The 22,284-nt window shown below is 39.5% G+C and overlaps 2 protein-coding genes across 4 annotated transcripts; one reads left to right on the top strand and one right to left on the bottom strand.

The window, feature by feature from the left end:
• Window positions 1-2,594: 2,594 nt before the first annotated feature.
• Window positions 2,595-16,531, bottom strand: LOC110447359. Of its 3 annotated transcripts, none has more exons than XM_021492983.1 (7): window positions 16,442-16,531; window positions 12,954-13,081; window positions 12,633-12,662; window positions 12,316-12,376; window positions 5,654-5,786; window positions 5,155-5,220; window positions 2,595-3,083 (listed from the first exon to the last, which is right to left on the bottom strand). In XM_021492983.1, exons 1-7 carry the CDS (start codon window positions 16,452-16,454, stop codon window positions 2,930-2,932), a joined length of 585 nt encoding a protein of 194 aa, XP_021348658.1. In that variant the 5' UTR covers window positions 16,455-16,531; the 3' UTR covers window positions 2,595-2,929. The 3 variants fall into 3 exon arrangements, with proteins under 3 accessions (XP_021348658.1, XP_021348659.1, XP_021348660.1); XM_021492984.1 differs by lacking the exon at window positions 16,442-16,531 and adding an exon at window positions 14,021-14,124; XM_021492985.1 differs by lacking the exon at window positions 16,442-16,531 and adding an exon at window positions 13,688-13,769.
• Window positions 16,532-19,572: 3,041 nt separating this feature from the next.
• LOC110447358 lies at window positions 19,573-20,990 on the top strand. Its single transcript, XM_021492982.1, has one exon. It carries the CDS (start codon window positions 19,577-19,579, stop codon window positions 20,318-20,320), a length of 744 nt encoding a protein of 247 aa, XP_021348657.1. The 5' UTR covers window positions 19,573-19,576; the 3' UTR covers window positions 20,321-20,990.
• Window positions 20,991-22,284: the final 1,294 nt, after the last annotated feature.

The following is a 22,284-nucleotide window of genomic DNA, read 5'->3' as shown; positions in this document are numbered from 1 at the left end:
TATTAATACAAAATACATATTGAATGGTCATCAACCATGGCTTATATTTTACACATTGACCAGTATATCGGTTCTTATGTACATAATGTTAAACTATTCCTAGTGCTAGCTTGTGATACTAGTCTCATATCCCTGTGCAAACGGAGTCACTGTCACGAGGAAAAACGTCGCACTCTTACAACAACTATCCCAAAATCCACATGATTTTAGATTTTTCTTTTCCGTGGAATAATATTAATGTTACCGAACTCCATAACAGAATTGGCGTAGATGAGTACCAATCCCTACGTACCCAAAAAGCAAAATATTTGTAAAATAATAGGGGAAAACGATATTTTCTTGCTTTAAAATGGCCATTGAAACTGACGCCAGAACACGGGAGAATGCGTCTCAGGCGTTCTAGAAAACAAAATTCTCATGGGGGAGACCCCCCAGACCCCCTCCCATACCCTCCCCATCCTCTCGCTTCGGGGTGTTGCCTTCAGCAGCACACTTCATCATTGGGCTTACACATTGAAAACCTGTTTGTTACGCCCCTGATAACCAAAAGACCTAGGGTGATGATATTTTGCCAGAAGCAAACTGGGATGAAGGGCTACCAAGTTTGTTCAAATAAATGACCTTCACTAATTGTCAAGGTCCCAGGGGTCAATTGTCTTAAAAAATCTTAAAACAGCTTCTGATGAATAAGCAAATTGACCAGTGTGGTGATATTTGGTCAGTATCATGCTGGAATGAAGGGCTACCAAGTTTGTTTAAATGAATGACCTTGACTTATATTTCAGGTCACAGGGATCAAACATGTTAAAAATCTTTAAATGACTTCTTCTAAATAACCAAAATGCCCAGGATGTTGATATTTAGTCAGTAGCAGACTAGGATGAAGGGCTACCAGGTTTGTTTAAATGGATGACCTTGACTTATATTTCAGGTCACAGGGGTCAAATATGTTCAAAATCTTTAAACGACTTCTTTATAACCAAAAGGCCCAGGGTGATGATATTTGGCCAGTAGCATGCTGAGATGAAGGGAAACTAAGTTTGTTCAAATGAATAACCTTGATTTTTTTTCAAGGTCACAAGGCTCAAATATGTTCAAAACCTTTTTACAACTTTTTTTGAACAGCCAGAAGGCCCAGGGTTATAATATTTGACCAGTAGCATGCTGAGATGAAGGGCTACCAAGTTTGTTAAAATGAATGAACTTAACCAGCTTTCAAGGTCACAGAGTTATAATGTAATCTTCAAACAATTTCTTCTCAATAATCAAAAGGCCCAGGGTACTGATATTGGGCCTGTAGCATGTTGGGATGAAGCACTTCCAAGTTTGTTCAAAAGAATGATCTTGGCCCACTTTCAAGGTCATAGGGGTCAAATGTGTCAAAATCTACAAAAGACTTCTTTTCAATAACCAAAAGGCCCCAGATACTGATATTGAGCGTGCAGCAAACCGGGATGAAGGGCTACCACTTCTGTTCAAATGAATGACCTTGACTAACTTTCAAGGTCACTGAGGTCCGATTTCTTAAAATCTTCAAAGAGCTTCTTCTGAATAACCAAAAGGCCCAGGATGCTGATATTTGTCCAGTAGCATGCTAGGATGAAGGGCTACTAAGTTTGTTCAAATGAATAACCTTGATTTTTTTCAAGGTCACAAGGATCAAATATGTTCAAAATCTTTTAACAACTTTTTTTGAACAGCCAGAAGGCCCAGGGTGATAATATTTGGCCAGAAGCATACTTGGATGAAGTGCTACCAAGTTGATCAAATGAATGACATTCACTCATATTCAAGTTCACTTCTAAACAATTTTCCAAAATAAACCTTTAAACAACTTCTTCTGAATAACCAAAATGCCCAGGATGTTGATATTTGGCCAGTAGCACGCTAGGATAAAAGGCTAGCTATCTCCACTAGCATCCAAACTGCAGACTGTGAAAGGGAATTTTCTGTGCAGTATCACACCTGACTGCTTATAGGAACAATTGACAAAACAGAATTGTAACCTTAAAAGTGGACTAAAATAAAGCTACAGGCAAGATATCGGTGTCTTGACTTCAAGTCATTCAGAAAAACCTGTTAAAAGATTAAAACACATTTGACCTGTGACCTTAAAAATCAAACATAGCCCTTCTTCCCAGAATGCAAACATATTTCTGGCCAAATATCATCACCCTTGACCTTTTGGTTATACAGAAGAAGTTGTTAAAAAGTTTTTAAGACAATCGACTCCTTTGACCTTGAATATGAGTGAAGGTCATTTGTTTGAACAATCTTGGTAGCCCTTCATCCCAACATCCTTCTGACCAAATATCATCACTTTGGACCTTCCGGTTTTACAGAAGAAAATATTTAGAGATTTCAACATATTTGACCCCTGTGACCTTGAATATGGGTGAAGGTCATTTATTTGAACAAACTTAGTAGTGCTTTTATTTGTACTGCAGATTTGGTATGCATGTACGTCTTCGCTGTTGAGGTGCAGAGTACAAGAAATATGTCACAGTGACCTATATCCTGAGATAGGTGTACAGTTTGGTAAATAAAGAATTGCTTGTTATACCATGGAAGTATAAACCAATATAAGACATAACTGAATACATTTATACTGAATTTTATTAATAAATACATGGCATCAGGTGATAACTTAGTAACACTTTTATATGGGAACATTACAAACCTCAATGTTTATACACAATCTATTGCACATCCTAGTAATCCAATGACTTCATGATAATTTCACACAAAGTGCGAGTCTGTGACTAAATACTGGTGGTATACAGAATTACATGCTTATGTCAGACACTGGTCCTGTAGAGGCTGGTCGACAGGATTATAGCTGTCAGTGGAATGGAACATTTTGGTCACGCGACAACAACTTTAATTGTGACCACATGCTCAGTGTAGAACACAGCTTCTGGAGAGAATGTCACTGTTTGAACATATTGTTACAGTGTGCCAGCTTTGTGTGCCAGTCACTGACAAAACACAGTGACCAAGTCAACAGGGGTAGGAGCGTCAGCGTGATGGTCATCAGCAACAGGGCGTTCATCAGGTTCTTGTTTGTAACACTGGTCCCAGGCCTAGAGGATAGAAATTATACTTCAAATATGTATAGTTTAACGAGTCAGTCTCCTGACAGATCAAGGCATAGTAAAAAGAGGTTCCCCTAGGAGAGGTGGTTTGTTATAATGTTTATCTTATTGTTGTGTGTTAATTTTCATTTTTTTTGAAGACACATGGTTTACCGAGTATCATTTACAATTTGAAATTTAACTAACGAGAGGTTAACATGATAATCAACCATCACGGCTTAGGTGATTTTTTCCTCTCTCACAATGTCAAGATGTTGTATCTAGAAAACCATACATTTCTCTTCGGAATACATTATTCCTGTTACCTAACAGGAAAACAGTTACTATGAACTAGGACGTCAAAATACCACATGACGTCAAAATACCACATGACGTCACAAGGCATTGTTACTTGAAACCATAATTAGAAGACTGACCAATGCAATAACGTCCAGGTTGTTCCCCGCTAGTGGATAACCAGAACTGTTTACCAACCCTTTAGCAGGCCTAGGTTTATTCTTAATCAGAACTGTTTACCAACCCTTTAGCAGGAATTCCATGTTAACAATGTGATACAGTCATCCACACAAGATGATTCTGACCAAGTAAAAATAATTTCCAAAAGAAAATTGTCAAAATATACCCAAAAGTGTTGTTTCCCTATATAAACTATAGTAAACATTATCCCCTCCCCAAGGGAGAACGGATAGCTCGGGGGTCCTGAAATTTACAATTTAAATAAAGCCCGTGATGATCTTTCCATCCATGCAGAGAAAATGACTGTAATACCTCCGAGTCTGGAGAAGAAGATTTTTGAAATATTGGTTAATTTTCCCTTTTGGGCCCCGCCCTGGCCCCTAGGGTTGGGGTAGGAATTCCAATTTTACAATTTAAAACTATCTTCCTCCAAGGATAATTCTCAATAATTAAAAATAATTTCCAACAGAAAATTGTCAAAATATACCCAAAAGTGTTGTTTCCCTATATAAACTATAGTAAACTTTACCCCCTCCCCAAGGGAGAACGGATAGCTCGGGGTTCCTGAAATTTACAATTTAAATAAAGCCCCTGATGATCTTTCCATCCATGCAGAGAAAATGACTGTAATACCTCTGAGTCTGGAGAAGAAGATTTTTGAAATATTGGCTAAATTTCCCTTTTGGACCCGCCCTGGCCCTGGCCCCTAAGGTTGTGGCAGGAATTCCAATTTTACCCATCTTCCTCCTCCAAGGACAATTCTCACTAAGCAAAAATAATTTCCAACAGAAAATTGTCAAAATATACCCAAAAGTGTTGTTTCCCTATATAAACTATAGTAAACTTTACCCCCTCCCCAAGGGAGAATGGATAGCTCGGGGGTCCTGAAATTTACAATTTAAATTAAGCCCCTGATGATCTTTCCATCCATGCAGAGAAAATTAATCTTTCCATCCATGCAGAGAAAATTACTGTAATACCTCTGAGTCTGGAGAAGAAGATTTTTGAAATATTGGCTAATTTTCCCTTTTGGGCCCTGCCCTGGGCCCTAGGGTTGTGGCAGGAATTCCAATTTTACAATTTAAAACCATCTTCCTTCAAGGATAATTCTCACCAAGTAAGAATAATTTCAAACAGAAAATTGTCAAAATATACCCAAAAGTGTTGTTTCCCTATATAAACTATAGTAAACTTAACCTCCTCCCCAAGGGAGAACGGATAGCTTGAGGTTCCTGTAATTTACAATTTAAATAAAGCCCCTGATGATCTTTCCATCCATGCAGAGAAAATGACTGTAATACCTCTGAGTCTGGAGAAGAAGATTTTTGAAATATTGGTTAATTTTCCCTTTTGGGACCCGCCCTGGCCCCTAGGGTTGGGGTAGGAATCCCAATTTTACAATTTGGTAGCCTCATCTACCAAGGATGATTTTGACCAAGTTTGAAAAATTCCATCCACTGGTTCTTGAGAAGAAGTTGATAATGTAAAAAGTTTATGCACGACGGACGGCAAGTGATTGGAATAGGTCACTTGAAAAACCTCACAAAACTGCTTGGTGAATCAATCTGATTTATATGTTGATAACTACAGACAGAGAGCTTACCTGCCAATATTGGTGAACCTAGCTATGCCCAGCCAGAAGATAATTATAAACACTCCACCCATCTCTCTGTCAAGGAAATGGGAGACATAAATTAAGTTTCATTTAAAAGTGTTGTAACTTAAATCATTTAAGTACATGTACAAATCTTGTTTCCAAAGTCCAATTGAATCAGTTTCTCAATAGGATATTTATTGATTTTAATTAAAACAATGTCAAGCCACATGTTGTTTTTGAAATACATTATGTAATTCAGTGGACGCGTGAAAGAAGGGCATAATATTTTTGAATCATTGTTATTTATTCTCCGAAACTGCGCATTTTTAACTCTGCTTATAGAGCAGTCCAAGTGAGTTCGTTTATCGTGGAATATTTCTGCGAACCTGTACCGTTTCAACCGGAATATGTAGCCCTATATTTCCACAATGAAGTTATATGATGTATCAAAAGTTTGGTCCAATCAATGATCTGTAAAAGCAAAGTGACTGTCATATTTTGTTACCTGCCCTCCTCATGCTGTAGTGGGTTAGCTACCTGGTGTCCCAGTGCCTCCAGTGCAATCACCACAGCATATATAGCATAGGCACAGGACAGGGTGAAATCAATCACAGCAACACTGCCCCACACTGTAGTATCTACAACAGATTATCACAACGTATACTACATAGGTACAGGACAGGGTAAAGTGGACCACCACAACACTGCCCCACACTGTAGTATCTACAACAGATTATCACAGTGCATACATGTACTACATAGGTACAGGACAGGGTAAAGTGGACCACCACAACACTTCCCGTCACTGTAGTATCTACAACAGATTATCACAACGTATCCTACATAGGTACAGGACAGGGTAAAGTGGACCACCACAACACTGTCCCACACTGTAGTATCTACAACAGATTATCACAGTGTATACTAGATAGGTACAGGACAGGGTAAAGTGGACCCCCACAACACTGCCCCACGCTGTAGTATCTACAACAGATTATCACAACGCATACTACATAGGTACAGGACAGGGTAAAGTGGACCCCCACAACACTGCCCCACGCTGTAGTATCTACAACAGATTATCACAGTGTATTTACATAGGTAAAGGACAGGGTAAAGTGGACCACCACAACACTGTCCCACACTGTAGTATCTACAACAGATTATCACAGTGTATATACATAGGCACAGGACAGGGTAAAGTGTACCACCACAACACTGCCCGTCACTGTAGTATCTACAACAGATTATTACAGTGTATACTACATAGGTACAGGACAGTCTAAAGTGGACCACCACACCACTGACCCACACTGTAGTATCTACAACAGATTAACACAGTGCATACATGTACTACATAGGTACAGGACAGGGTAAAGTGGACCACCACAACACTGGCCCACACTGTAGTATCTACAACAGATTATCACAGTGTATATACATAGGCACAGGACAGGGTAAAGTGTACCACCACAACACTGCCCGTCACTGTAGTATCTACAACAGATTATCACAGTGTATACTAGATAGGTACAGGACAGGGTAAAGTGGACCCCCACAACACTGCCCCACGCTGTAGTATCTACAACAGATTATCACAGTGTATTTACATAGGTAAAGGACAGGGTAAAGTGGACCACCACAACACTGACCCACAATGTAGTATCTACAACAGATTATCACAATGTATACTACATAGGCACAGGACAGGGTAAAGTGGACCACCACAACACTGCCCCACACTGTAGTATCTACAACAGATTATCACAGTGTATACTACATAGGTACAGGACAGGGTAAAGTGGACCACCACAACACTGCCCCACACTGTAGTATCTACAACAGATTATCACAGTGTATACTACATAGGTACAGGACAGGGTAAAGTGGACCACCACAACACTGCCCCACACTGTAGTATCTACAACAGATTATCACAGTGTATACTACATAGGTACAGGACAGGGTAAAGTGGACCACCACAACACTGCCCCACACTGTAGTATCTACAACAGATTATCACAGTGTATACTACATAGGTACAGGACAGGGTAAAGTGGACCACCACAACACTGCCCCACACTGTAGTATCTACAACAGATTATCACAGTGTATACTACATAGGTACAGGACAGGGTAAAGTGGACCACCACAACACTGCCCCACACTGTAGTATCTACAACAGATTATCACAGTGTATACTACATAGGTACAGGACAGGGTAAAGTGGACCACCACAACACTGCCCCACACTGTAGTATCTACAACAGATTATCACAGTGTATACTACATAGGTACAGGACAGGGTAAAGTGGACCACCACAACACTGCCCCACACTGTAGTATCTACAACAGATTATCACAGTGTATACTACATAGGTACAGGACAGGGTAAAGTGGACCACCACAACACTGCCCCACACTGTAGTATCTACAACAGATTATCACAGTGTATACTACATAGGTACAGGACAGGGTAAAGTGGACCACCACAACACTGCCCCACACTGTAGTATCTACAACAGATTATCACAGTGTATACTACATAGGTACAGGACAGGGTAAAGTGGACCACCACAACACTGCCCCACACTGTAGTATCTACAACAGATTATCACAGTGTATACTACATAGGTACAGGACAGGGTAAAGTGGACCACCACAACACTGCCCCACACTGTAGTATCTACAACAGATTATCACAGTGTATACTACATAGGTACAGGACAGGGTAAAGTGGACCACCACAACACTGCCCCACACTGTAGTATCTACAACAGATTATCACAGTGTATACTACATAGGTACAGGACAGGGTAAAGTGGACCACCACAACACTGCCCCACACTGTAGTATCTACAACAGATTATCACAGTGTATACTACATAGGTACAGGACAGGGTAAAGTGGACCACCACAACACTGCCCCACACTGTAGTATCTACAACAGATTATCACAGTGTATACTACATAGGTACAGGACAGGGTAAAGTGGACCACCACAACACTGCCCCACACTGTAGTATCTACAACAGATTATCACAGTGTATACTACATAGGTACAGGACAGGGTAAAGTGGACCACCACAACACTGCCCCACACTGTAGTATCTACAACAGATTATCACAGTGTATACTACATAGGTACAGGACAGGGTAAAGTGGACCACCACAACACTGCCCCACACTGTAGTATCTACAACAGATTATCACAGTGTATACTACATAGGTACAGGACAGGGTAAAGTGGACCACCACAACACTGCCCCACACTGTAGTATCTACAACAGATTATCACAGTGTATACTACATAGGTACAGGACAGGGTAAAGTGGACCACCACAACACTGCCCCACACTGTAGTATCTACAACAGATTATCACAGTGTATACTACATAGGTACAGGACAGGGTAAAGTGGACCACCACAACACTGCCCCACACTGTAGTATCTACAACAGATTATCACAGTGTATACTACATAGGTACAGGACAGGGTAAAGTGGACCACCACAACACTGCCCCACACTGTAGTATCTACAACAGATTATCACAGTGTATACTACATAGGTACAGGACAGGGTAAAGTGGACCACCACAACACTGCCCCACACTGTAGTATCTACAACAGATTATCACAGTGTATACTACATAGGTACAGGACAGGGTAAAGTGGACCACCACAACACTGCCCCACACTGTAGTATCTACAACAGATTATCACAGTGTATACTACATAGGTACAGGACAGGGTAAAGTGGACCACCACAACACTGCCCCACACTGTAGTATCTACAACAGATTATCACAGTGTATACTACATAGGTACAGGACAGGGTAAAGTGGACCACCACAACACTGCCCCACACTGTAGTATCTACAACAGATTATCACAGTGTATACTACATAGGTACAGGACAGGGTAAAGTGGACCACCACAACACTGCCCCACACTGTAGTATCTACAACAGATTATCACAGTGTATACTACATAGGTACAGGACAGGGTAAAGTGGACCACCACAACACTGCCCCACACTGTAGTATCTACAACAGATTATCACAGTGTATACTACATAGGTACAGGACAGGGTAAAGTGGACCACCACAACACTGCCCCACACTGTAGTATCTACAACAGATTATCACAGTGTATACTACATAGGTACAGGACAGGGTAAAGTGGACCACCACAACACTGCCCCACACTGTAGTATCTACAACAGATTATCACAGTGTATACTACATAGGTACAGGACAGGGTAAAGTGGACCACCACAACACTGCCCCACACTGTAGTATCTACAACAGATTATCACAGTGTATACTACATAGGTACAGGACAGGGTAAAGTGGACCACCACAACACTGCCCCACACTGTAGTATCTACAACAGATTATCACAGTGTATACTACATAGGTACAGGACAGGGTAAAGTGGACCACCACAACACTGCCCCACACTGTAGTATCTACAACAGATTATCACAGTGTATACTACATAGGTACAGGACAGGGTAAAGTGGACCACCACAACACTGCCCCACACTGTAGTATCTACAACAGATTATCACAGTGTATACTACATAGGTACAGGACAGGGTAAAGTGGACCACCACAACACTGCCCCACACTGTAGTATCTACAACAGATTATCACAGTGTATACTACATAGGTACAGGACAGGGTAAAGTGGACCACCACAACACTGCCCCACACTGTAGTATCTACAACAGATTATCACAGTGTATACTACATAGGTACAGGACAGGGTAAAGTGGACCACCACAACACTGCCCCACACTGTAGTATCTACAACAGATTATCACAGTGTATACTACATAGGTACAGGACAGGGTAAAGTGGACCACCACAACACTGCCCCACACTGTAGTATCTACAACAGATTATCACAGTGTATACTACATAGGTACAGGACAGGGTAAAGTGGACCACCACAACACTGCCCCACACTGTAGTATCTACAACAGATTATCACAGTGTATACTACATAGGTACAGGACAGGGTAAAGTGGACCACCACAACACTGCCCCACACTGTAGTATCTACAACAGATTATCACAGTGTATACTACATAGGTACAGGACAGGGTAAAGTGGACCACCACAACACTGCCCCACACTGTAGTATCTACAACAGATTATCACAGTGTATACTACATAGGTACAGGACAGGGTAAAGTGGACCACCACAACACTGCCCCACACTGTAGTATCTACAACAGATTATCACAGTGTATACTACATAGGTACAGGACAGGGTAAAGTGGACCACCACAACACTGCCCCACACTGTAGTATCTACAACAGATTATCACAGTGTATACTACATAGGTACAGGACAGGGTAAAGTGGACCACCACAACACTGCCCCACACTGTAGTATCTACAACAGATTATCACAGTGTATACTACATAGGTACAGGACAGGGTAAAGTGGACCACCACAACACTGCCCCACACTGTAGTATCTACAACAGATTATCACAGTGTATACTACATAGGTACAGGACAGGGTAAAGTGGACCACCACAACACTGCCCCACACTGTAGTATCTACAACAGATTATCACAGTGTATACTACATAGGTACAGGACAGGGTAAAGTGGACCACCACAACACTGCCCCACACTGTAGTATCTACAACAGATTATCACAGTGTATACTACATAGGTACAGGACAGGGTAAAGTGGACCACCACAACACTGCCCCACACTGTAGTATCTACAACAGATTATCACAGTGTATACTACATAGGTACAGGACAGGGTAAAGTGGACCACCACAACACTGCCCCACACTGTAGTATCTACAACAGATTATCACAGTGTATACTACATAGGTACAGGACAGGGTAAAGTGGACCACCACAACACTGCCCCACACTGTAGTATCTACAACAGATTATCACAGTGTATACTACATAGGTACAGGACAGGGTAAAGTGGACCACCACAACACTGCCCCACACTGTAGTATCTACAACAGATTATCACAGTGTATACTACATAGGTACAGGACAGGGTAAAGTGGACCACCACAACACTGCCCCACACTGTAGTATCTACAACAGATTATCACAGTGTATACTACATAGGTACAGGACAGGGTAAAGTGGACCACCACAACACTGCCCCACACTGTAGTATCTACAACAGATTATCACAGTGTATACTACATAGGTACAGGACAGGGTAAAGTGGACCACCACAACACTGCCCCACACTGTAGTATCTACAACAGATTATCACAGTGTATACTACATAGGTACAGGACAGGGTAAAGTGGACCACCACAACACTGCCCCACACTGTAGTATCTACAACAGATTATCACAGTGTATTTACATAGGTACAGGACAGGGTAAAGTGGACCACCACAACACTGCCCCACACTGTAGTATCTACAACAGATTATCACAGTGTATATACATAGGTACAGGACAGGGTAAAGTGGACCACCACAACACTGCCCCACACTATAGTATCTACAACAGATTATCACAGTGTATACTACATAGGCACAGGAGAGAGTAAAGCATTTTACTCTTTTGGCAAAAAGCTTCAGGTTTTACCAAATTTAAAACCCCTCCAGTGGAATTTCCCTATAAAACACACCTGGGCATGAAAGAGTCTTATAACACAAACTAACCACTAGTTTTAATGTGTAGAAAGGATGTGCTAGGACTCACAGGCTTTTCAGTATGTAGGCATATAATCACATTAGTTTTCAAATGATTTCTTATCATTTCCTTATGATACATGAAGTACATAGAACAATATTGAAAGATGTCTCTTTCAGTTTTATAAACTATTTGTTAGATAAGATGGTTTCTTTAAACAAGAATGGGATGGTACAATTATGTTTTCCTTTTGTCTGTACATTTGTCATGCATTGCCTCTCGGATAATAACTTCCTATATATCATTGTAATGGAATCCCACCAATCTTGCGATATGTTTTGAAAATGCCCTCTACCATGGTTAGCTGACCCATTCTACAGGTACATATATATACATTGTATATTTGCCAACATCACAATGTGTTTGGGGTAAGTTACTCAAAGACTATTGGCATCAAAATCCCATCAATGACAATATTAATTGATAAAGAAACAGATTAATAAGACTAATACATTGCCCTTACTTGCAATACTTGGCTTGATGGCAACTGTTAGACTGAGGAGCCCAGGTACAGCATATCCTGGCTGAAATACAAGGTATATAATAAAACTTTTGATATAAAGATTTAATAAAAATCAGGACATGTCCAGGTTAACTGTCTGAATACAAGGACCAATCCTTATATCAATAAAAATTACATTCAATAGCACAAAATTCTACTTGTTTTAAAAAATAATAATTAGTCAGGCATTTTCAGTTACAACAAATTGTACTACCATATTGATATTTATTTGTTTATTATTTTGATAGAAATATTCACTTTGAAAATAACATACTCACCACCCAAACAAACCAATCATCGTCATTCAACTGCAAAAGCAAAGAAGAGTCCAGTTTTAAGGAAATACATCTGCTTTTACTCGGTTAACAGAACATTTAATAGCTAGTGTATCAAATAAAACCTCAATATAAGAACATTTTATTTGTGGTAATTCATCGATGTTGTTTATTAGCAGAACCAGTAATAGTATTGAAAGGAAGGGGCCATTCAAAGGTAAGATTACAATGAGAAAGTTAATCACAATCAGAAAATTTGTTAGACAGTCATTTTGAAAAGTACCTTAAATAACATAAAATTAACTTCAATACATAAGCACATACATTGACAAAGGCTGCCAAACAGAAGAACACTGTCATGATGATGTTGATGAACTGCCACACCCATGTGGATGGAGGGGTAGGAGTATCTGGCATTTTGCCGTACCGGATAAGGAACTCGGACTGCATCTCTGACAAGAAATTGTGTCATGGAAAATGTTTACAGGTGATACTAGGAAGTTGACATAAAACTATGATTTAAGTTTAATATTGCCTACCGATTCAGACTTTCACATTATTTGATAAACTTACTGCAAGAGGTAATAATAACAATATTTATTCAGGTAATCACAATTTACAGGAAGTTGACATAAAATTATCCTTTGTGATAAAGAGTCATGACGATGTTATTTGATACATTTACTATAGGTGCATGTAAATGAAATGTTCAGACCAGGATGTATTAGTGTAGGATCATGATAGCATAGACAGTCCAGGATATGAGTGGCTTGATAATGAAAGTATACTCTCAAATTGTCAACTAAAGTTAAGTAAAACAAAGCGAGTGTAGGCCTATATAGATATCATCTTCGCTAGCCAAGGGTTGATCCGGTACGATCTACCTACTAACTACTGAGAGTAGGTAGATCGTACCGGATCAACCATTGGCTAGCGAAGATGATATAGATATATCCCCCACCGTAACAGTGGTTAAGGGTGACCATTTAACCTTAACCAGTGACCACCAAATATAATCTGGGGCACAACTTGGTGCTGCTATATATCTGATATATTACCTGTATGATTAATCTATCACACGGGTTCATGCATGGGCTCTTTTGTACACAAGTTAACTACGAGTAAGGACAGACGCACTGACAACGCAATTACGCTTACATACTCTTAGTTAGTAACGACAAACTGTTTTCACATGCCGTAATATTATTCACGCGCATGTGCCATATATGATCTTATATAATTACAATAGTGAACTGCATTTCCAACCAGGGAAATAATTCTGGAGATAGATACTGATTCTTGTGACACTATGTCAACGGAACGCCACATATACTGATAGTCATGTTCCTATTCAAATGGTCCTCATATACTGAAACTGGGACCATAATTACCTGTATAGTCTTGGCTGTCCAAGTGCAGCTGCTAGTGTTGACAAAACGTGGTCTGTTTACAATAATGTGCGCATGCGCAAATGTCAAAATAGAGTCCAACAAGCGGACAAAATATCAGGATTTTAACGAGCCTGTTGAGATAACTGATCTTATCTATTTGATCCGTCCTTTTGCTTATCGTAACTAATTTAACGATGATGCAACATTACTTAAAGTTAACACACTGAGCTGTAACTTATTAAATACAGGGACTTGAGAATTATATATAACAGCACTGCATGGGGTGGCGTTCTTTGAAAATTTGAAATATCTGTCTTGAGGACAAAGCTGCCGTGAGGCTGAAGAATTTTAAACATGACAGTGTGCCAGTAAACAACGGGCCAGTCATCCGCCGACAGATGATTGGCCTCGAAAAGTGCAGAAAAAGATATGGCTCTACAATCACCCGAATAATTAATTTAATTTAATTTAATTTTCAAACTGAGCCGCCAATCATGTGAGAGCGAGCAGAGTTTAATGTGAAAGAGAAATGAGCATTGTAAATTGTGACGTCATAATATCCGTGACGTTTTGTCACTGTATCTCCACTGTTTGTTAACGACACCGGATTGCTACCATGCAGGCGGTGATCACACGAAGTGGGATTCTGTTGCAGGTGAGTTTTTTTTTATAATTTTCTTACTTCAGAGGCTTGTATGTTCTTGGGACTTTTTTTGATCAATTCCTCACATTTTAAGCAATGGCTTAAACAACAAGGAACATTCCTATAAGGGTCAACATTTCTTCTAGACTTGCAAATACGCCGCCTGGTATCGGCGAAAACTCACGAGTGATACTTATCGCGTGTCTGAATTAAAATTTGCAGTGGTTTTTTTTCGATCAAATTAAACTACCTATAACTAATGAATATGTATATGCATTACATAGATACATTTATCGTATTTTCGAACTCGTTGTAAATTATGAGTAATATGCTGACATAATTTCATAGCATTGTACGGCGACTTGCAATTAGCATGATGCCGTACAGTAATCTAAAAACAAACAGTCAAGTTGCCGTACAGTTCGACGATATTTCATTAAATACGATGCTTTCACTGACACGATGGATGTGTGTAATCTAGATACATCTTTATTTAGTTGTAGGCAGTAAGATATGACAATGTGGAGGGAAGTACTAAAAATGTTAATTCATACACCAATCTGATTAAAATCATATGTTACATGGGTTCGTTAACTTCGTACTACGCAGGCGGAGCCATGTAACAGACATGTGATTGATAGTTATCACTCGAACATTTTCGCCGATACCAGACGACGTGTTTGTAAGTCTGGAAGAAATATTGACCCATACATGAACGTTTTCTATGGTTTAAGTAAACGCTGAAAATGTGAGGTATTGGCCCAAAAAGACTCAAGTACATAACAGCCTCTGAAGTAAGGAAAATATAGAAAAAAACCATCTTCAACTGCAGTCCACTTCGTGTGATCACCGCCTGCCTAGCAGCAATATCCGGTGTCGTGAACACACAGTGATCTCTGTTGTGACGGGTTATATTTTCTCAATTTGTTTTTCCAGCGGGAGATGGACTATCATTTCACGGAAGACCATGTCTTAGCAAAATACATTGACGCAGTAAATAGAATAGTCCTCGATACAGTACCAATATAGTATATTAAACTCGTGGGTTGATTTTTTTCATACTCCACATTTGTACGTGCTACAAATAACACATTTCACTATCTATAAATAATTTATATGTATATGCATTACATACATTTATCGTATTTTCGAACTCGTTGAGAAACATGATAATCATGTTATCAAGAAAATCAACCTATAACTACGAAAAAGATCTGTCTGAGAAAATCAAGACTAACCCAAAACTCTTCTGGAAACATGTCGGGAATGAAACCAAAACCAAGACAACTGTACAACGAGTAGTTAAGAACAACGGAGAACTGACAGAAAAAAGTAGAGACACTGCAAATGTACTGAATGAATTCTTCTCCAGTGTATTTGTTCATGATGACAACCGCGAGCCACCAGAACTAAGGGAGAGAACCCACGAAAATTTACCGGAATTCAAAGAACTGACGCATGAAAAAGTTATTACGGACATAAGATCAACTAACCCCAACAAAGCTCCTGGACCCGACAACCTACACCCAAAATTCATTGTCGAAACATGTGATACAATAGCCAAACCACTACAAATCATATTAAAAAAAGTCAATAGATGAGGGTGCATTGCCGAAAGATTTGAAAGAAGCGAACGTTGCTCCGATATTTAAAAAGGGTACCAAAACAAACCCAGGAAACCATCCCCCTATTAGTCTTACCTCGGTTCCATACAAAATTCTACAAAAAAAAATCCGTAACGAAGTAATGGCTTACTTGGAAGGAAATGAAATATTTACCAAACGCCAACATGGCTTCCGTCCAGGAAAAGCATGCACCACTCAACTATTAGAAATCCTGGAAGAATGGAACAAGACACGACGAGGGGAAAAACGTTGACGTAATCTACCTGGATTTTAGCAAAGCTTTTAACAAAGTTGGTCATAGGCTCCTAATCTACAAACTGGGAAAATGTGGGATCAAAGGACAAATCTTAAACTGGATTAGAGCATTCTTGACAGGCCTATCACAACAAGTCATAATCAATGGAACTCCCTCAAAGAGTCTGCCAGTACTAAGCGGGGTCCCACAAGGGAGTGTACTCGGGCCAGTTAGGTTCTTGATATATATCAATGACATGCCAGATGTACTGGAGTGTAATACAAAACTGTTCGCAGATGACACTAAAATATCAGCTAACAATTCAACCCCAGAAAATAGAGCTAGACTGTAACAGTGTATCGACAGAATGTGCCAATGGACAGAAAATTGAATAATAAAGCTGAATGTGGACAAATGCATGCATATAGAAATTGGACAAAAAACAAAGTCATCCAACTACACGCTAACGCAATACGGAGACACCATCGAAATCACAAAGGTGAATAGTGAAAAATATCTGGGAGTTCACATCGACGAAAAACTCAATTTTTCCATGCACGTCCAAAAAGCAGCCAGTAAAGCAAACCAAACTGCAGGAATAGTATTTAGAAGTTTTAAATATATGAGCCCAACCATATTTGTAACACTCTAAAAAGCACTTATACGGACCCACCTCGAATACGCTTCAACGATATGGTCACCCCTGAATACCAAGGACAAAATTACAATCGAAAAAGTCCAGCGAAGAGCAACGAAAAGAGTACCAACATTAACTGACAAATCATACGCTGAACGTTTAAGAATACTCGGTCTACCAACCCTGGAATACAGGAGGGAGAGAGCAGACATAGTCAAAGTGTACAGAATCCTTAATAACATCGACAAACTTGATAAGGATAAACTATTCCAACACTGTAAATACAGATCTACAAGGAGGCACTCCAAGAAGCTGTTTAAAAGGCCTACAAAAAACACATCACAAGAAACTTCTTCAGCAATCGTACTATTATACCATGGAACTCATTGCCAGAGGAAGTGGTATCAGCACCGAGCTTAAACTGCTTCAATGAAAGACTAAACAAGTGCTGGAGAAATTACCCGAGGAAATTCAACCCATCATTTTGGTATTAAGAGTGGATCAATTCATTCCAGTATACCATACTAAACATCAATTGACTCAATTCTAAATATATAGCGATTGTGGTTTATTTAAATGCAAACTTTACAATGCAAGGGCTCAACCCTTTTTATTAACACGTGATGGGAACAAACGAGTGGAATTGTTTTAAAATTTTAAATCACATTAGTATTAAGACATTAATAAGTGTGCAACCGGAAAAGTAAGTCCCGAGTGAGTGAAACAACAACGATGCATCACCACAAGCTTGAACTAGCTTTCAACGATGCCACATCACCAATTCAGCAATTCAGCAATCCAACATACATACTCGCGGAACATTTCAAAATAGTTATACCATTTGTGTAATATATCTGACATTCGATTATTTTTTTCCGACATTTTCAAATACCGAGATATATATTTATAAACATTTTTTACGTAATGTCCCGTTTGAGCCGAGGTTATCCGATTAAAGCTGATGTCCAGCTGCGGTACCAGTTAAATATGGTGGATGTAGAAACGTTCAGATATATGTACACATTCTTTAACCACAGGGACCTGATAATTTGTAACAGCTATATTTGGACCTAAGCTAAGGTGTTTAGAATAATCATATACGTTTAAGGGTTTAAGATCTGTATTCGGTAAAAATGCCACCCCGCTGATGATAATAAACGAGAAGGGAGGAAAGCTCTCGATGTCGAAAAATCGACCCAGTCTAACTTTCTTGCGTCAAAAACCACATCTCTAGTTGATGTACAAACATATGCTTAGTAGTGTTGGAAAGATGGACAATTTGTCTTTTAAAAACCGCCTATATTCACGTCATATGCATTTTCGTTCCGCAGAAATTATCTCCATTTCCTCCAAAAACACACGCCATTTACTAGTTTCAAAGTTTTTCGCAGTCATAGACCCACTTTGTGCATATTCATGATGTTGACCTTGGCATCCTAAAACTCCTAAAACGTGTATCATTACTCTAAACACCTTAGCTTAGATTCAAATGTAGCTGTAACAATTTCTCAGGTCCTTTTTTTCAGGTCCTCAACCAGCTTATCCATACATGTAATGTTAACCAGAACAGTAGAAACAGTATAATTATTGGTGTGCTCTGGGCCCTTACTGAGACATTGGGACAGGGCCTCATATAGACATAGAGGTGAATATATAAAAGTCTACTACTGTACTGCATGTCAATGACGTTTATATGAATTCAGTTGGTAGAACTTTAGGGCCAAAGGATGCGGCCAAACAGGGGAAATGCCCACTCCTTTCTACACGGATGAAGGGATATTACTACACTGAACACATGTCTAAGTGAGATGTAGTATATTACTACACTGAAAACATGTCTAAGTGAGATGTAGTATATTCCTACACTGAACACATGTCTAAGTGAGATGTAGTATATTACTACACCGAACACATGTCTAAGTGAGATGTAGTATATTATTACACTGAACACATGTCTAAGTGAGATGTAGTATATTACTACACTGAACACATGTCTAAGTGAGATGTAGTATATTACTACACTAAAACATGAACATTACTACGAGAGTTTAAGTTTGTGTTCATTTCGTTTGCAAAGGTTTCTTTGTTCAATCATGCACTTATCGGCAGAGAATCAAATGTTTTAAATTATCGTGAGCATGCATTGTTTGCCTGCTGGTTTAATAAAATCTACAGAAAAACTTTGGAAATCTCCTGCTTAAAGTGAAAATACATCGAAAGTATGCATTTAAATGGCGCGAAAACTTGAGTATTTTGGCGTAAGTTTTCGAAATTATGATACGGCGGGTTCACCAAAGCAAAGCATGATACACAAACGAAACGCTGTCCTCGATATTGAATCGTACTTATCTCTTGTGTAGGGCGATACCAATTTAACGACGCATTTTTAATGTACTTGCTGATATGTAATGATTATATGGGCTTTGACTCCAAATTACAACAGATTTTTGTGGGACTAATTTCCGCAAGATTGTACTTGTATGACGATTCTGTAATATCGACCTACCGTGCTGCTGGTTCCATGAGACTGCTGAGGCTGAGGGTTTGGTGCGCCGTACCCGATGGTGACCTGAAGAAAGACAGGATGTTCGGTTATTATTTAGCGACGTTCTTTGCCTTTGCCATTGTTCTGTCCGAAGGCTCGGCTACAGAGGTGACGGAGTTCTGTTCTTTCTTCAACAACCGTGCACCAGAGCCTCAGCCAAACCTGAAGAACTGTACCTGGTTCAAAGAGAACAGTTGCTGCATGCAAGAGGAGATCGCGGAGACATTTGAGCAGGTAAAGAGTCTCCCCGGGGCGTCACCGGCCTGTCAACAGTACACCAATTACTTAATGTGTTATATATGTGCTCCCTACCAGAACATGTTTTATATATGGGGATACTTGAAGGTGTGTGAGGAATTCTGTGACGCCTGGTACGGAGCCTGCGGGTCGGCCATTCTGAAAGGCTCGAGAGTTAATCAGCTGTATACGAACGGCAGTGACTTCTGTAAAAGTAGGTCGTACAAAGTCAGTACAATAGCACAAAAAGACTGCTTCTTTTTCGACAAATTGATGGACACGACGAATGGACAACGTTCGGGACATGTTTATTGGGAGCATCCGGCCATGTTAATATCGACGCTGATCATGTTTTGTTTCGTGTTGTATCCACTGTAGCCAGTGTTGTGTACTGTGTTCTACACGGATCGATATCAACCATCGATCACTAAACACCAGACTCACCAGCTTCTACCCAACCAAAATAGGGGCAACCAAAACGTAATGTGGACATGACAAACGAAACACGTGAAATTTGTTCAAATAACTGTTTCGTCGTCATTACAGGACATTACATTCCGGAGATAAATATTACTATATACGAGAAACCTTGGCCTCTCAGAGAACGATCAATATCGTACTGTGTGCCCATAACACACACGGCAGGACTGTGACATAATCAAAATCGATACGTAGAGTGCGAGCCAAAAACAGCCCTGTTCTCTGACCTATGTAACATGTGTGAGTGTATTTGTAGCTTAATCAGTTAATTGTGATATTATTAAATATTCCATGTTTGTTTTTTACAACGATCTTTCATTTTCTTATGACATTGATAAGTGAAACGAAATATTTTCCGTAGAATTTGTTATAACGAATTTATATGTAGTTAGGTAAGGTTACGTCACTTAATTCATACCTGATCATTGTGTTTGTATGTAGATAGCTAAGGTTAACGTCACTTAATTCATACCTGATCATTGTGTTTGTATGTAGATAGGTAAAATTCACATTACTTCATACTTATTATGTTTTCACAATATGAGTGTATATAAGATAATAAATCATTTAAAACACTTTGATATCTTTCCCGTGAGTTCCTTATTAACAAACAACGTCCAGTTGATGTTTCCCAACATAAATTCGCACGTGGTTACTGAATGTCGATGGTTGCAGCACGGACTTAAGTAGATCTAGCCCTTGCTATAGGGAAACACGATTCTTTGTTTCCCCTAGAAAAAAAGTGATGGCGACGCGATGACTCATTCCCCCGTTAAGTGATCAATATAATCCAATAAGACACACTCGTGCATGTATATACATGAGGTTTGATTATATCTTTGGTTTCAGAGTGCTCCATAAGCTTGTTAGAAAATTAGGATACATATACTACCTAGTCCTTCCATGTCTCCTCCTCAGAATTCCAAGGTTACGCTCTTTTACGTTCTCTCTTAGCGCGTAACCTCTGACACCCGAGGACGTGGATGTCTGAGACAATTATACTGTAATTGGATGTACATTACTGGTATAGGTGTTTGAAGCTAAAGGCATCCAAGTCCTCGATTTGAATTATCTCATTCAATGTTGAAAGAAATACAAAACGAAAAGAAAATCCCAACAGCTTAATATTTACCTATCCTTGAAATTCTTATTTTGCGTACCAGATCTGATTTGTGGTAAAAGCTGAAAAGAAGTAGCTAGCCACCTACCATAACACACCGATTATCCTCCAATCGGGAAACCGTCGACACTTTCCGTATCTATATCGTTTACGGTAGACCATATCAGCTGAGATTTTGGCCAGAACAAAGAAATATTTATTCTTCAACCAGAAGTGAAAGTTTAAAGTTTCGGAAAAGAACTTGCCGACTATTAAACAAAGCATGATCTATGAAGAGTGAATAGGATCGCGTGACATTAATACTGATTATTGATTATATATAGATCTTGATTGGCCAGAAAGCATATGTAGTTCTTTTCTAAGCAGACATCAAAGCTAAAATATATTGAACAAAATCGAAAGTCAAGTGCGAGGTACACCTGCTTACATTTAGTCCGATACTAGTCAACAAACACAGAGAATAGAGACTTTAATAATTCAAACAACGTTAGCATGACTTTTCTATTAAGTATTCGCTACAGGCAGTAAAAGGGCAAAACTGACATCATGACCTGGTGCTTGTTTGTAAAGATAATCTCCCTCAGTGTATGAAGAAGTTCAGTGGCTGTTTTGAGAATTCAGCTTTCAACAAAAATAATGCAAACAAAATGCACAGGGGCCTAAACGGTTACCTGATGCTATTCTTGATGCTGTAGTTAATTAGAGTTTGGGCAGGGTTTTAAATCTGTTTGAAAAACCAATG

Source organism: Mizuhopecten yessoensis, unplaced genomic scaffold (assembly GCF_002113885.1).
Source record: "Mizuhopecten yessoensis strain PY_sf001 unplaced genomic scaffold, ASM211388v2 scaffold3339, whole genome shotgun sequence".
Lineage (NCBI taxonomy): Eukaryota > Metazoa > Mollusca > Bivalvia > Pectinida > Pectinidae > Mizuhopecten > Mizuhopecten yessoensis.
This window is presented reverse-complemented; position numbering and strand designations above follow the sequence as displayed.

Bases quoted from the DNA above. Each gene is read 5' to 3' on its own strand.
- LOC110447359 (XM_021492983.1), bottom strand. The intron at 12,377-12,632 runs GTGAGTATGTTA...CTTGTATTTCAG, and splicing joins ATGATTGGTTTGTTTGGGTG to CCAGGATATGCTGTACCTGG. The intron at 5,221-5,653 runs GTAACAAAATAT...TTTCCTTGACAG, and splicing joins CTACAGCATGAGGAGGGCAG to AGAGATGGGTGGAGTGTTTA.
- LOC110447358 (XM_021492982.1), top strand. From the start codon at position 19,577: ATGGGCTTTGACTCCAAATTACAACAGATTTTTGTGGGACTAATTTCC.